At 42.4% G+C, this 13,655-nt stretch overlaps 1 protein-coding gene across 4 annotated transcripts in view; it reads right to left on the reverse strand.

Annotated features, from left to right (window-relative positions):
* Window positions 1-13,655, reverse strand: part of LOC126998071 (uncharacterized) — a 205,487-nt gene that overhangs the window by 72,554 nt on the left and 119,278 nt on the right. For all 4 annotated transcript variants that reach the window (XM_050859449.1, XM_050859451.1, XM_050859450.1 and 1 more), the window contains exons 7-8: window positions 13,166-13,409; window positions 8,461-8,628 (exon numbers count right to left, since the gene is read on the reverse strand). In XM_050859449.1, the coding sequence (XP_050715406.1) occupies window positions 8,461-8,628; window positions 13,166-13,409 (412 nt within the window). The remainder of the gene's footprint in view (window positions 1-8,460; window positions 8,629-13,165; window positions 13,410-13,655) is intronic.

The following is a 13,655-nucleotide window of genomic DNA, read 5'->3' on the forward strand; positions in this document are numbered from 1 at the left end:
CACACACACACACACACACACACACACACACACACACACACACACACACACACACACACGACGGCATCCCATTTCTCTTCTCAGCCACTTCTTCCTCTACCTCTTGAAACATCCTCTTTACAAGTCCCCCTTTTCGCTGCGGGGAGGAGGAGGAGGAGGAGGAGGGACGAAATGTTGAGTGGCTGGAGTGTTGAAAGGAACGGCGAACCAAAGGACACACACACACACACACACACACACACCTCGCATATGCAACAAGGTCGATTTACGAATGAATAGAAAATTGATGATACATGAAAGCGAAATTGTAGTAGTAGTAGTAGTATAAAGACAAAGGAGAAAAAGAAGAAAACAAGGATGAAAAAAAGAAAGAAAGAAAAGGATGATAGAAAATAATAGAAAAAGAAAAAAAAGCAATAAACGATCAAAGTGGAAATTAATAAATGAAAGAAAATAAGAGAAAACTGAAAAGGTAAAAGTTAACAATAAACCTAAGAAAAAAAATCAACTTTGTGACATAATTAAAGTTTGAAATGGAGCCATGTGTGTGTGTGTGTGAGAGAGAGAGAGAGAGAGAGAGAGAGAGAGAGAGAGAGAGAGAGAGAGAGAGAGAGAGAGAGAGAGAGAGAGAGAGAGAGAGAGAGAGAGAGAGAGAGAGAGAGAGAGAGAGAGAGAACGACACAATGACAGAGAAAGAGAAAAGTGAGATAAGGTGTAAAAAATGTCTTAATGAGGGCGATTACCTGGATAAGACTGGACAGGTGAGTGAGAAAGGTGTAAGGTAATTAGAGAGAGGGATTAACGGGACACTTGACGGAGGTGTGATGACAGGCAGGTGTGACAGGCGTGTGTGAACGTGTTTGGCTTAATCTACGGAGAACGAGATGTGTTTATTAATGTTTGAAGAGCCGCCTGCTTCCCCCCCCGCCCATTCTCTCTCTCTCTCTCTCTCTCTCTCTCTCTCGGCCGTATGTTTTCTTTCATCATCATCATCCTTCTCATTCCACACTTCCTTTTTTTTCCTCTCCTCTCACTTAATTTTCCTTAATTTCACAATGCGCTTAAACTCATAAGAAGGTGTTGAAAGAGGAGGTGCAAGGGGGAATAAGTGGAAGAGGAGGAGAGGAGAAGAAGGAGGAGGAGGAAAGAGGAGGAGGAGGAAGAGGAGGAGGAAGGCATTGACCCCCAGCAACAAGTGGAAGGATAATTAAGGTACAGGTAGAAGAGGACAGGTAAGAGGGTGTCACCTTGCCAATTCTCAGCCTACCTCTACTACTACTACTACTACTACTACTACTACTACTACGACGACTACTGACTCAAAAATACCTACACTGATTACAGAGGTCGCAGTTATTCACACTCACACTCACACACACACACACACACACACAGTTCTCGTCTGTAGCTCTACATTCGTAACTTGAAACGATCCATCCAATGTGTGTGTGTGTGTGTGTGTGTGTGTGTGTGTGTGTGTGTGTGTGTGTGTGTGTTTACTTCTCGCCTATTGGATGAGGTCAGAAAGGTTGGGACGAAGGAAGGATGAAAATAAGGATAGAAGGAAGGAAGGAAGGAAGGGAAGAGAGAGGGAGATAGTTAGGATGAAGTACAGTGAGGTGAAGGACAGAAGGAAATGACAGAAGAGAAAGTATACAAGGAAAAACATGGTGACAGATATTAAGGACGATAGAGATGAAAACAAGAGAAACGAGGAACAAAGAGGAGAGAGTAAATGGAAGAAAAAATAATGGAAAAAAAGAAGACAAATGAGAGGAGAGGAGAGAGAAGGAAGAGGAAGGAGGTAGAGACAGGAAGGATGAGAGAGGCGTGAAGAGAGAGGAGGAAGAGAGAGAGAGAGAGAGAGAGAGAGAGAGAGAGAGAGAGGAGTGCAAGAGAAATCTAACCTTGTTTGACCTTTAGAAGGCTTGTGTGGGCTTTAAATTGAGTCACACACACACACACACACACACACACACACACACACACACACACAAACACACACAGCCTCGCGCACGTAAACACTCTATCTGGGTCTCTCTCTCTCTCACGTATCCCCTGAGAAAAAAAACAAAACAGGCAGTGTGTTCTGTATACAAACAAAAAAACACAGAAAACAAACAAAGGCAGAAGACATGACCATGGAAATTAAAACTGTGTGTGTGTGTGTGTGTGTGTGTGTGTGTGTGTGTGTGTGTGTGTGTGTGTGTGTGTGTGTGTGTGTGTGTGTGTGTGTGTGTGTGTGTGTGTGTGTGTGTGTGTGTGTGTGTGTGTGTGTGTGTGTTTGGGGCAATTCGTCAGTGTTGGGGCCGAGAAGAATTTATGGGCGTGTGAATCCACATCCCAAGAAATGAACCGATGGCGACAGCTTGATTTAGATCCCGAATTTATCGTCCGGGCGTGCGCGAGGCGGAGCGGAAAAACTAAGACCCGTGAAAAAGAAGCCCAAATGAAATTAAATTAAATCAAGCAAGAAACAGAAGAAAATAACACAAAACAAAACAAGAGAAGTGGAAAAGAATGCCAAATGCAATCAAACCAAATTAAACAAGAAATACAAGAGAATTAACCCCCAAAACGAACACACTGAATATTACTAGAAGGCTATTATTTTTTCCATTGCTATTTTCATTATTTCCAGTTGTTTTGTTTGATTATAGGAGCAAATAAAATAAAATAAAATAAAACAAGAAATAAAAAATGACACAAAACAGAGTACACTGATTATTTCTCTTTTTTTTCTATTTATATTCTAATTAATTGGGTTTTTTTTGGTTGATTTGTTTACAAGAGATAAAATTAATGAATAAGATAAATGGAAGAAACTGAAACATAAATCCTCTCTCTCTCTCTCTCTCTCTCTCTCTCTCTCTCTCTCTCTCTCTCTCTCTCTCTCTCTCTCTCTCTCTCTCTCTCTCCGGAAGCTCTCACCTTTCCATCATGAGAGAGAGAGAGAGAGAGAGAGAGAGAGAGAGAGAGAGAGAGAGAGAGAGAGAGAGAGAGAGAGAGAGAGAGAGAGAGAGAGAGAGAGAGAGAGAGTAAAATTCCATTATAATAAGCAAATTTGGGCTTAGAAATTCGCACTAACAGACAGATAGATGGACACACACACACACACACAGACACACACACACACACACACACACACACACACACACACACACACACACACACACACACACACACACACACACTTGTAAAACATTAATGCAAATTGGTCTAACTTCTAACTTGAGGGAGTGATGTCGGAGGCGGAATAATATGCAGATAACGTTGGAAATTGTCAACAGGAGCACCCTTACGTCATTGAGAGAGAGAGAGAGAGAGAGAGAGAGAGAGAGAGAGAGAGAGAGAGAGAGAGAGAGAGAGAGAGAGAGAGAGAGAGAGAGAGAGAGAGAGAGAGAGAGAGAGAGAGAGAGAGATACACTGTGCTTTCGCTCCATTTATTTTTACGTTCCTAATGACATGCCGGCCTCTAAAAATACGCTGAATAAGGTAAAGAAATTATTTTATTCGTGTACGTCGTGTGTGTGTGTGTGTGTGTGTGTGTGTGTGTGTGTGTATTGTCGTGAGTTTTTTTTATCATGATTTCGTAAAAAGAAAAGGAAAAACAGGTAAAATCAGGCTTTACAAATATTCTGAATAAGGTTGAGACTTAATTATATTCTTTTTCTCTTCTCCATTACATTAAAAGGTATATTTATGAAGACGAAGAAAAAACAACAACAAAAAAAATTAAACTCGGGGGAGAGACTTCTGAATTACCCAATAAACAAGCCCCCCCGACGAATCTTTTCCCTTTACAGAACTATTACGAACTTCATTAATCTCAAGGTTAGTGGGTGAGGCGGGCGAATAATTTTTTTATTTACTTCTTGAACTATAACACACACACACACACACACACACACACATTGAAATTTTCCACTTCCTTTTCTTCCCTTTTTTCTAACTCAGCACCATGGAAATCAGTGTTTGAGGAGGGGGGAGGAGAGGGGAGAAGGGGGGAGGGGGGAAGTGCTGAGTGCCGAGGGGCGTTTAGGTGCTGTTGCCTCACTGAATAAGGACACAGGAGGGATAAGGAGTGATGATGAGGGGGGAGGAGGAGGAGGAGGAGGAGGAGGAGGAGGAGGAAGAGAAGGAGGAGGAAGTAGGAGAGAGGGTGGAGTGCTCCTGGTTAAGTTGTCAGTTCTTGTTTTTGTGGAGATATTTGTGTGTGTGTGTGTGTGTGTATATGTGTGTGTGTGTGTGTGTGTGTGTGTGTGTGTGTGTGTGTGTGTGTGTGTGTGTGTGTGTTTGATTTTTTTTGGGGGGGATGTTTTTGTTCTAGTTCTATATATGCATATCGATTCTGACGTCAGGCGGAGGCAGGTGGTGTTTTTAAAGCTCACGGGAGGCTGAAAGGTGGCTGACTTATCGATTTCTTTAGTCTTCCCTTCTTTACGTCTCTCTATAACACCTTCCACCGTTTTTTGTGTCTCTCCCACTCCTCAATCACGCCCGAACACTCCCCATCCTACTCCTCCTCCTACGACGCCTCCTCTTCCTTTAGTAACTCCCAGATAAGAGTTTTTCCACATTTTTCGGTTCATTTTTCGGTTCCTTTTCCAACAACGTAATCTCGACTGCGTAACACTGTAGGGGAAACAGGCGAAGACAGGAGGACGAGGGGAAGGGAGAGGGAGAGGGCGACGGAGGAACAAGGGACGTGACAGGTGAGAGAGAGGGAGAGGAAAGGGAGAGGAGAGATGAGAGGAGGGGAAAGAGAAAAGACCAGGAGATACAACCAACACTATTGACATTCCTAAACACTGGTCAAAGCCGTGGAGAAATAACGCTCAACACAACACCACACAACACCTCCACCACTACTAAAACACGTTCCTATCCCCTCAACACCACTTACACCACCCCTGAGAGGCTTAACCCACCACTACATCACCACCACCTCGCCTCACAATACCCTCTTCTTCCCCTTCTTCGTCCTCTTCATACGCAAGGTCGGAGGTTTAAGTCTAGGGGATTGAGGCACCCGTTTTCACCACCCCACCTGAGAGGCACGTAACTACAGGTGCTTGCTGGAGGTGGACGAGCACTGGTACACTTGTTGTCGGGGCAGATCCATACGCGATTCAGTGGGTTAAGCGGCGGCGGTTAAAGGAGATGTGCTGAAGGCCGCCTGACAAGGGTACAACGAAAGGAAGGAAGATGTGCAGCCATTAAAACAGGGATGGTTGTTCTTTTCGTGTTTTTTTTAGTGTTTTGTTTTGAGAGCTAGTTGTTGTGTTGCGTTCTTGTGTATCTAAGTGTTGTTTTATTCTCGTGAGGCTCAGAGAAATAATTTAGCGCGTTGAGGTTTTTCAGAACACCATAATTCTGTTTTCTTTTGGTGTTAATGCGGGGCAGTAAAAGGTTGGATTTAGGATAATTAAAACACTGCATTGATGTTTTACCGTGAGTCTGAGAGAAGTAGCATAGTGGTTTCGGGATATTTAGAGCACCTTATACATCTTTTCTAGAGGCTTTATGGTGATGCAGGGAAGGAGTTGCATTGGGGCTATTCGGAACACTGCACAGGCACAAGGGTTAATGGTATGGAGATAAGAAAAGTAAAATAGTGCTTTGGGGATATTTAGAGCACCTTATTAATTTTTCCTAGTGGCCTAATGATGATGCAGGGAAGTAGTTGCATTGGGGCTATTCGAAACACTGCACAGGCTCAAGTTTTTTTTTTTTTTACAACAAAGGAGACAGCTCAAAGGCACAAAAAAAGGAAACAATAAAAAAAAGCCCGCTATTCGCTGCTCCTAAAAAGAATCCAAAGGTATGGAAATAAGAACCGATGCCACGAGGAGCTCCAGCTTATGCTCTCTCGATAAGAAAGTGAATAAAACTATTGTCTTTACGTGGTGGTGAAGACAATGATATTAGTGCAGTAAGGTTACTTAAAATCCAGTATGAACAGTTTTCGCGAGTGACTAATAACAGTGTTGTGGTCATTTAAAGCCCGGCACTGTCTTTTGGAGGGGCTAAGAAAGATAATTATAAACTGTTGACGTTTTTAAAGCTTCCTAATGTTATTTTATAGTAAAGTTATGATAAAAAATGTCCCGAAGGTTACGTAAAACCCACAATGCTACTTCCTCGTGGTATTCAAAGGGTTAAATTAGTGTTCAGGGAAATCAGAATCTCAGATCGTTGTTTAGGGTTCAAAGGAGATTAAGTTGATAACGAAGTTTGGGCAATTAGAGCGATAAGATGAGTTACTTAAGACTATTAACCACAAACTCATTTCTGCCAAAACCTTCGAACTCGAATAAATAAAATCTCCTTGTTTTCGAGCGACGGTTCCGAGTGATCCAAGATGACTGACGTTCTTAATCTGGACACCCCAAAACAGTTTAATCTTCCTGACGACGAGAAAAGCTAAGTCAATCCCCGTCATAGGCAAACATTCGCGGCTATCTGTCTTCCAGCGCGTGACAGAAGGGCAACAAAGGCTTCTGACGTCATGAAGGGGCAGGACAAAGGTAAAGGACAACACCTGCGCTCTTGTGCCAGGTGAGAATCATAAAAAACGTGACTTTCATGATTAGGTGAAAGATTCGACAGATGATTGGGAAATGGCAGGTAAGTGGGTGAGTTCAGGTGAGGAAATAAACAACACGTGACTTCTTTTGATAGGGAAAAACGTAAATTGGTACCTGTGGCGATAGTGTGAGATGATTAGACCGGTGTTTGGTAAGTGATAGGTAAGGTAAGGTAAGTAAGGTAAGGTAGGTAAGGAAAGTAGGTAAGTAGAAGTTCAGGTAAGTCAGGTAATCTTAGCTCATTAGTATTAAAGGTAAGAGACTACACCTACCTCTTTTAGCATTAAGAATCGTGACTTCCTGGGTGAGTAGGTGAGGTGACGGATTGGAAAGGTGCTTGAAAAGTGGCAGGTAAGTGGATAAGTTCAGGTAAGTCAGGCAGCATTGTCACGACCGTCAAAGGTAAGAGACAACACGTGGCCTCTTGAGATGGGTAAAAATCGTGAATTCATGGATGTGAAGTGGAGGTGACGGATTGGGAAGGTGTTTGAGAAGTGACCGGCAAGTGGATAAGCTCAGGTAAGTCAGGTAGCACTGTCACGACCGTCAAAGGTAAGAGACTACACCTGGCCACTTGAGACAGGTAATGAAACGTGAATCCGTGAGAGTGAAGGTGAGGTGAGGGACTGGAAAGGTGTTTAGGAAGTGTCAGGTAAGTGGAGGGATTCAGGTGAGTTAGGTAACATTAGGACTCATTAGCGCGGCGGCAAAGCATCGCCATTTGTCACCTGCGAGTCAAGGAACAATTCATCATGAGGAGTGTTAATTAATCACGCACGGCGGCGAGACAGGTGCAAATAGAGTGATTCAAGGTGTGTGTGTGTGTGTGTGTGTGTGTGTGTGTGTGTGTGTGTGTGTGTGTGTGTGTGTGTGTGTGTGTGTGTGTGTGTGTGTGTGTGTGTGTGTGTGTGTGTGTGTGTGTGTGTGTTTCTAGATTTCTTTTTCATTCATTTTCTTTCTTTCTTTCTTTCTTCCTTTCTCTTCCCACTCCTCCTTCTCCCCTGTTCCTTTCAGTTCTAATCTCATCTTCCTTGCCTTTCATACTGGCTTCTCTTTTTTTTTTCTTTTAGTTTTTCTTTTCCTCTTCATCCTCGCTCTTCTCCTTCATCCCTTCACCTCCTCTCCTCCTCTTACCTCCATTTACCCCTTTCACTCCTCCTTCTTCGTCTCCTCATATAAAAAAAGTACATAAAAAAGTTCTTTAGTATTTTGCGTATGTCTTCTAAGAGGTGGCTCATTTTGCTCGCCGTCTGCACACACGTAAACATTGTATACTAAAGCCCAACATTCTGAAGGCAAAACTCATCTCTCATTAATTTGCATGTACCCTTCAGTGTGAGTGTGTACTTCTTTACCTCTTTCTCACATTCTCAAGTTTGTATGTTACTGTGATTATTACAAGGCTTAGTTATTTTTTTATTTTATTCTGCAGGCAAAACTCTTCTCTTAATAATTTGCTTGTACTCTGGCGTGTGCCCTTCCATACCTCTTTCTCACAGTTTCAAGCTCGTCTATTACTATAATCACTATAATGTTTTGAATTAACTTTTTATATATTTCGGTTTTCCTTACGAATCTTTCTCTTATTACCTGTCCATATTTCGGTATGGAACACCTTTACGCAACCCATAATCCCACCCACACCCACACACACACATACACACTTATTTAAAAACAGAACACAAACAACCAAAACCTTCACAGTCATAACAAAATACAAGCATATCCACTTAAATGTTAATAATAACGGAAATAACAATAAAACACCAGAAGCACACACACGCCGCTCAACACGAACCATATCCAAAAACCGAAGAAGACGAAGAGTTGAGGAGCAAGAACAAGAAGAGGATTATGGACGAGACTTTACCTTGCTCGTCGACCTGCTCCACCGTGAAGTTGATGTTCTCGTAGGAGTCCCACGAGGCGATGGCGCACGGGGACTTGTCGCAGCTCACGTTGGACACGGTTCGAGGCCGCTCTTCGGGGGAGTGGGTGAAGTAGAGCTCGACGCTGCCGTCCAGGGGGAACCTCATGTCTGGAGGGGTGACAGAAGGGGGTGGTGAGTTACTTTTTTCTTGATATGTTCTTCCATTTCCCTCACTGACGAAAAAGATGAATGAGATGGTGCCAATAAAAAAATGGAAGTGCTGGAAAATAAGAGCTCAGTGCTGCCATTTGGATGAGTAACAGAAGAGGCGTTTAGTTCCTTTTTTCTTTACACATTCTTCCACTTCCCTCAGAGGCAAAGGGTTTTAGAAAGAGACAATAAAGGAGAGATAAAGTACAAAACAAAGGGTAAAGTACATCTCAACACTGACATCTAAAGGGGTGACAGGTGTTTCGTTCCTCCCTTTTCTCGTCCCGTTCTTTATACCCCTTTTCCTTCCCTCACTTGTCTTCCCTTTCCCTCACAGCCCCTTCCCCTTTCTTCACGACTCCTTCCCATCCCTCACAAGCGAAGGGGACAAGTTTACAGTTACTCCCCTTTCCTCAGCAATCTTCCCCTTCCCTCACATGCGCAGGGTTAGGGATTAGAGGCGAAAGGGGAATGAGGGGAAGTGTTTAGTCAGCGCCACAATTCGCGGTGTTCAGAGGTCGTGGATTAGCCTGGAATGGGCGTTGGAGAATGCGAGGGAATGTGGACTTCATGCAGCTACTGGTCGGTCAGTGAGTGAGTCTTGTGCGTGGTGTTGAGAGGAAGGGAAAGGCTGATGGTGGTGGTGGAGAGTGTGGTGAAGCTGGTGTGTGATGCTGGAAAGGAGTGAGGAGATAAAGGGGGTGGAGGATGGTGAAGAGACAGTTAGTGGAGAAAGGTAATGAAGGTGCTGGAGATTAGGGTGAAGTTGAAAGGGATTGGTGAAGAGATAAAGGGCTGAATGGTGAAAGGATGGTGAAGAGAAAAGCAGTGATGAAAATTGATGAAGGGAAAGGCTGGTGATGGTGGAGTGTGGTGAAGTCAAATAAGGACTAGTGAAGAGAGGAAGAGGATGAGTATGGTGAAGAGAAAGACAGTGATGAAAGATGAAGGTAAAAAGGGATGGTGAGGAGATAACGGGACAGTGAATGATGAAGAGAAAGACAATGATGGAAGATGACGAAGGTAAAAAGGAATGGTGAGAAGATAAAATGGTGAAGGATGGTGAAAAGCAAGACAGTGATGAAAGTAATAATAATATGAAGGCAGAATGGTGATGGCAAGCGTTCAGGGTCGTGGCGAAGAGAAAAAAAAGGATGGAGGATGTTTGATGAGAAAGAATGTTCAGTGATGGGGGGATTGCATTGTGATGGAAAAAATGAATGGCAGTTGGTGGAAATTGTAAAGGAAAGGAAAAAATAAGTGAGTGAGATTAGCGACTGTCCCCTCTCTTCCCTCTTCTCTCTTCTCTCTCTCTCTCTCTCTCTCTCTCTCTCTCTCTCTCTCCACCCACACAGGCAGGGTATGAAAGGCGTGGGAGAGTCAACGAACGGAAGCCTCGTGAGCGTCCTTCTATTCTGTCTACAAATGCGATCTTTCCGCCGTCATTTCTATTACGGGAAAGGAAAAAGCTCAAGGGCAGTAAACAAAACAAACAAACAATGAAAAAACAAACAATATGAAGCCCACTAATTCACTGCCCATAAAAAAACAAACAGGAGTGACCAGAAGAGAGATCAGTTTCGGATGTTATTTTAAACTTAGAACCGGAATAAGGAAAAATATATGACATGCGGAGAAGTAACAAAATCAAGTGACGTGTTTGTGTGTCTTTGAAATGTTAATAAGGAAAATGATAAATAACAATGAGACGTAATATGATCAAGATTTATTTAGTTGTATGATTTGAAAACCGTATTAAGGAAAAATATATATGACGAGGAGACAAAATCATGAGGTATGTTGTTTTTATGAGTCTTTAAAACCATAATAGGGAAAAATAAATAGGACGAGGAGACAAGAAAATCAGAAGTTATGTAGTTTTATGAGTCTTGGAAACCGTAATAGGGAAAAATAAATAGGGCGAGGCAAGAAAATCAGGAGGTATGTTGTTTTATGAGTCTTTAAAACCATAACAGGGAAAAATAAATAGGGCGAGGCGAGAAAATCAGGGAGGTATGTAGTTTTATGAGTCCTTGAAACCATAACAGGGAAAAATAAATGAGACAAAGAGACAAAATCAAGAGTTATGTGGTTTTATGAGTCTTTGAAACCATAACAGGGAAAAATAAATAGGGCGAGGCGAGAAAATCAGGGAGGTATGTAGTTTTATGAGTCTTTGAAACCATAACAGGGAAAAATAAATAAGACGAGGAGGCAAGAAAATCAGGAGGTATGTTGTTTTATGAGTCTTTGAAACCATAATAGGGAAAAATAAATAAGACGAGGAGGCAAGAAAATCGGGAGGTATGTAGTTTTATGAGTCTTTGAAACCATAACAGGGAAAAATAAACAGGGCGAGGCGAGAAAATCAGGGAGGTATGTAGTTTTATCAGCCTTTAAAATCGTAATAACAAAAAAATAAATTAAGACGATGTGACGCAACGAGATCACGAGTTACGAATCTTTCTAAGCCACGAAGGGACGAAGCAAAACCCGGCGACGCTGAGTTGCTAAAACGAAGATAATTCATCGTCCCCAAAGACTACGACGAGGGGAAAAAAAAGACCTCCAGCCGTAGCAAAAAATAATCAGATCTGCCTCCAATAATGAGTTATGGAACGAATCTCAGAGGGTTTGTGGATGAGCTTTTTAGGAGACAAACACGAAATATTAAACAGGGAGGAATAGGAGTTAATTTGATGTTTATCCTGAGAAAACGAAATTGAACTTAAAAAAAGGAATATCAGCTTAGCAATGTGTGTTTTTAGAGGAAGATAGAGTGAATATTAAAGGAATAAGGAAAAGGAATGAGGGAAAAAGCTTCACAGGATCACGATTTCCTCCTCTTCCTTCTTATAAAATCATCATTCTAATCTTCACACTTCGTCCAAGGCTTCGTCGACGGGTATAAGAACATTCACATTCAACCACGAAATATCAAACAGTAAGGAATGGGAGCTAATCTGATGTTTAACTTAAGAAAACGATATTGAAGTTAAAAAAGGAATGTCAGCTTAGCAATGTGTTTTTTAGAGGAAGATAGAGTGAATATTAAAGGAATGAGGAAAAGGAATGAGAGGAGAAGCTTCACAGGATCACGATTTCCTCCTCTTCCTTCTTATAAAGTCATCCTTCTAATCTTCACACTTCGTCCAAAGCTTCGTCGACAGTTATAAAAACATTCACACCTCGGATCCCGCCACAATACTCCCTCGCGTCTCGGCAACCGGATGAGAGAGACGGAGGGAGGTGGAGAGACTGACAAGGGAGATGAAGAGAGTGACAAAGCTAGAAATGAACAATGGTCATGTGCACAAATCCACGAGGAGTAAAAAATATAATTCAAAGAAGAGAAAAAGAGGGAGAAAGTTGGTGGCGGATGAAATATATGAAGTAAAATTTCCCGACATATTCCAGCTACTGATTAAAGCGTGTGGAAAGAGAAAATTGAATAAATGTTGAGGTGGGAATACAGCAACATTGCGAGCGAGTGAAGCGAGTGAAGTGTATCATGCCGCTTCATCATTTCGTGTGCGTGTGTGCGTGCGTGCGTGCGAGTGAGCGTGCGGGCACACTGATTTCTCCTTAATTAGGGTTCATACGGCCCTTTAAAGCATATAATTCTAAAGCCCCTGAGCTAGGATTCCCGCAAAAAATTGTGCCGAGATGATAATAATAATAATAATAATAATAATAATAATAATAATAATAATAATAATAATAATAATAATAATAATAATAATAATAATAATAATAATAATAATAATAATAATCAGTGTATTAATAACAATTATAGAATAGTGCGTCCGTCAGCAGCAAGTGGAAAACAAACTGTGAAACTCGGTTCAGCACGCAGGCTCCATTTATCGACCAGTCCGAAAGGAAGGATGGACAGCTGGGTGAGGTGGGCGCTAACTGTTCAGGTCCGGAAGCGAACCCGGTCCATGGGGATACTAACCAGATATGCCTGACGTCCTAATATGCTTTGCTATATTGACAGACTGATAAGCTCTCTAACATCGGCGATAAAGTGTTGTAGCTGTTAAAATGCGGTAACGTGGCCAGCATAGGTAAGGTAACGATCTATGGAGACTCGAATCTAAGTCCCTACGTCCCTTCTTCGTTACATGACCTACTTTGCAGAAAACGAAATAGAGTGTAGTTATACTTTTGATAAAATGCCACTCCTCTAACATCCCTTATGTCTTGAGTAATATATATTTCACCTGCAATATGTCTAATTAATAATATGACTCATTGTAACTTTCATCTCCGAACCTTCCCTCCCTTATTACCTCACACACACACACACACACACACACACACACACACACACCAAGCTCTCCCTCTCTACAGACAAACAATATGCCCCAACACACACACACACACACCAAGCTCTCCCTCTCTACACACAAACAACAGGCCCCAGCACACACACACACACACACACACACACACACACACACACACACCATTGGGCCTCCAGAACACGTACCGTTGCAGGCGTCATCAAGATCGTTTCTCGTAAAGGACAGGATCTTCTCGGAGACGGTGCAAGTGTGGAACTGCATCCTGAATATCACTTCCCTGGACGCCGGCAGCAGTCTCCGGTGGTACGCCTTCAGGAGGATGTCCCCGCGGAGCTGCACGCCGGTCTCGAAAACAATGGTAACCTGCCTCATGGTCTCGGTGAGGTTGTAGATCCCTGACGTGTATATCGGAGTCATCCCTTGATAGATCTGCGGGCGAAGAAAACGGGAGGTGAGTCTGGTCTCGTTGGGGTGGGTTGGGTTTCGCCGATTCATGTTTTCTGGTTTTCTTTTCTTGTTTTCTAATTTATGTTGTTGTTTTTTCCTCCTGTCTCCGTTTTCTTGGTTGTTGTTGGTTATTATTGTTGTTGTTGTTGATGTATTTTTTGTTATGTTATTTGTTTTATTATGAATTGCTTCGTGGCTGTTGTGTGTTTCATTTGTCTCTTTATCTGG

The sequence above is a fragment of the Eriocheir sinensis genome, chromosome 13 (assembly GCF_024679095.1).
Source record: "Eriocheir sinensis breed Jianghai 21 chromosome 13, ASM2467909v1, whole genome shotgun sequence".
In the NCBI taxonomy this organism is placed as follows: Eukaryota; Metazoa; Arthropoda; class Malacostraca; order Decapoda; family Varunidae; genus Eriocheir; species Eriocheir sinensis.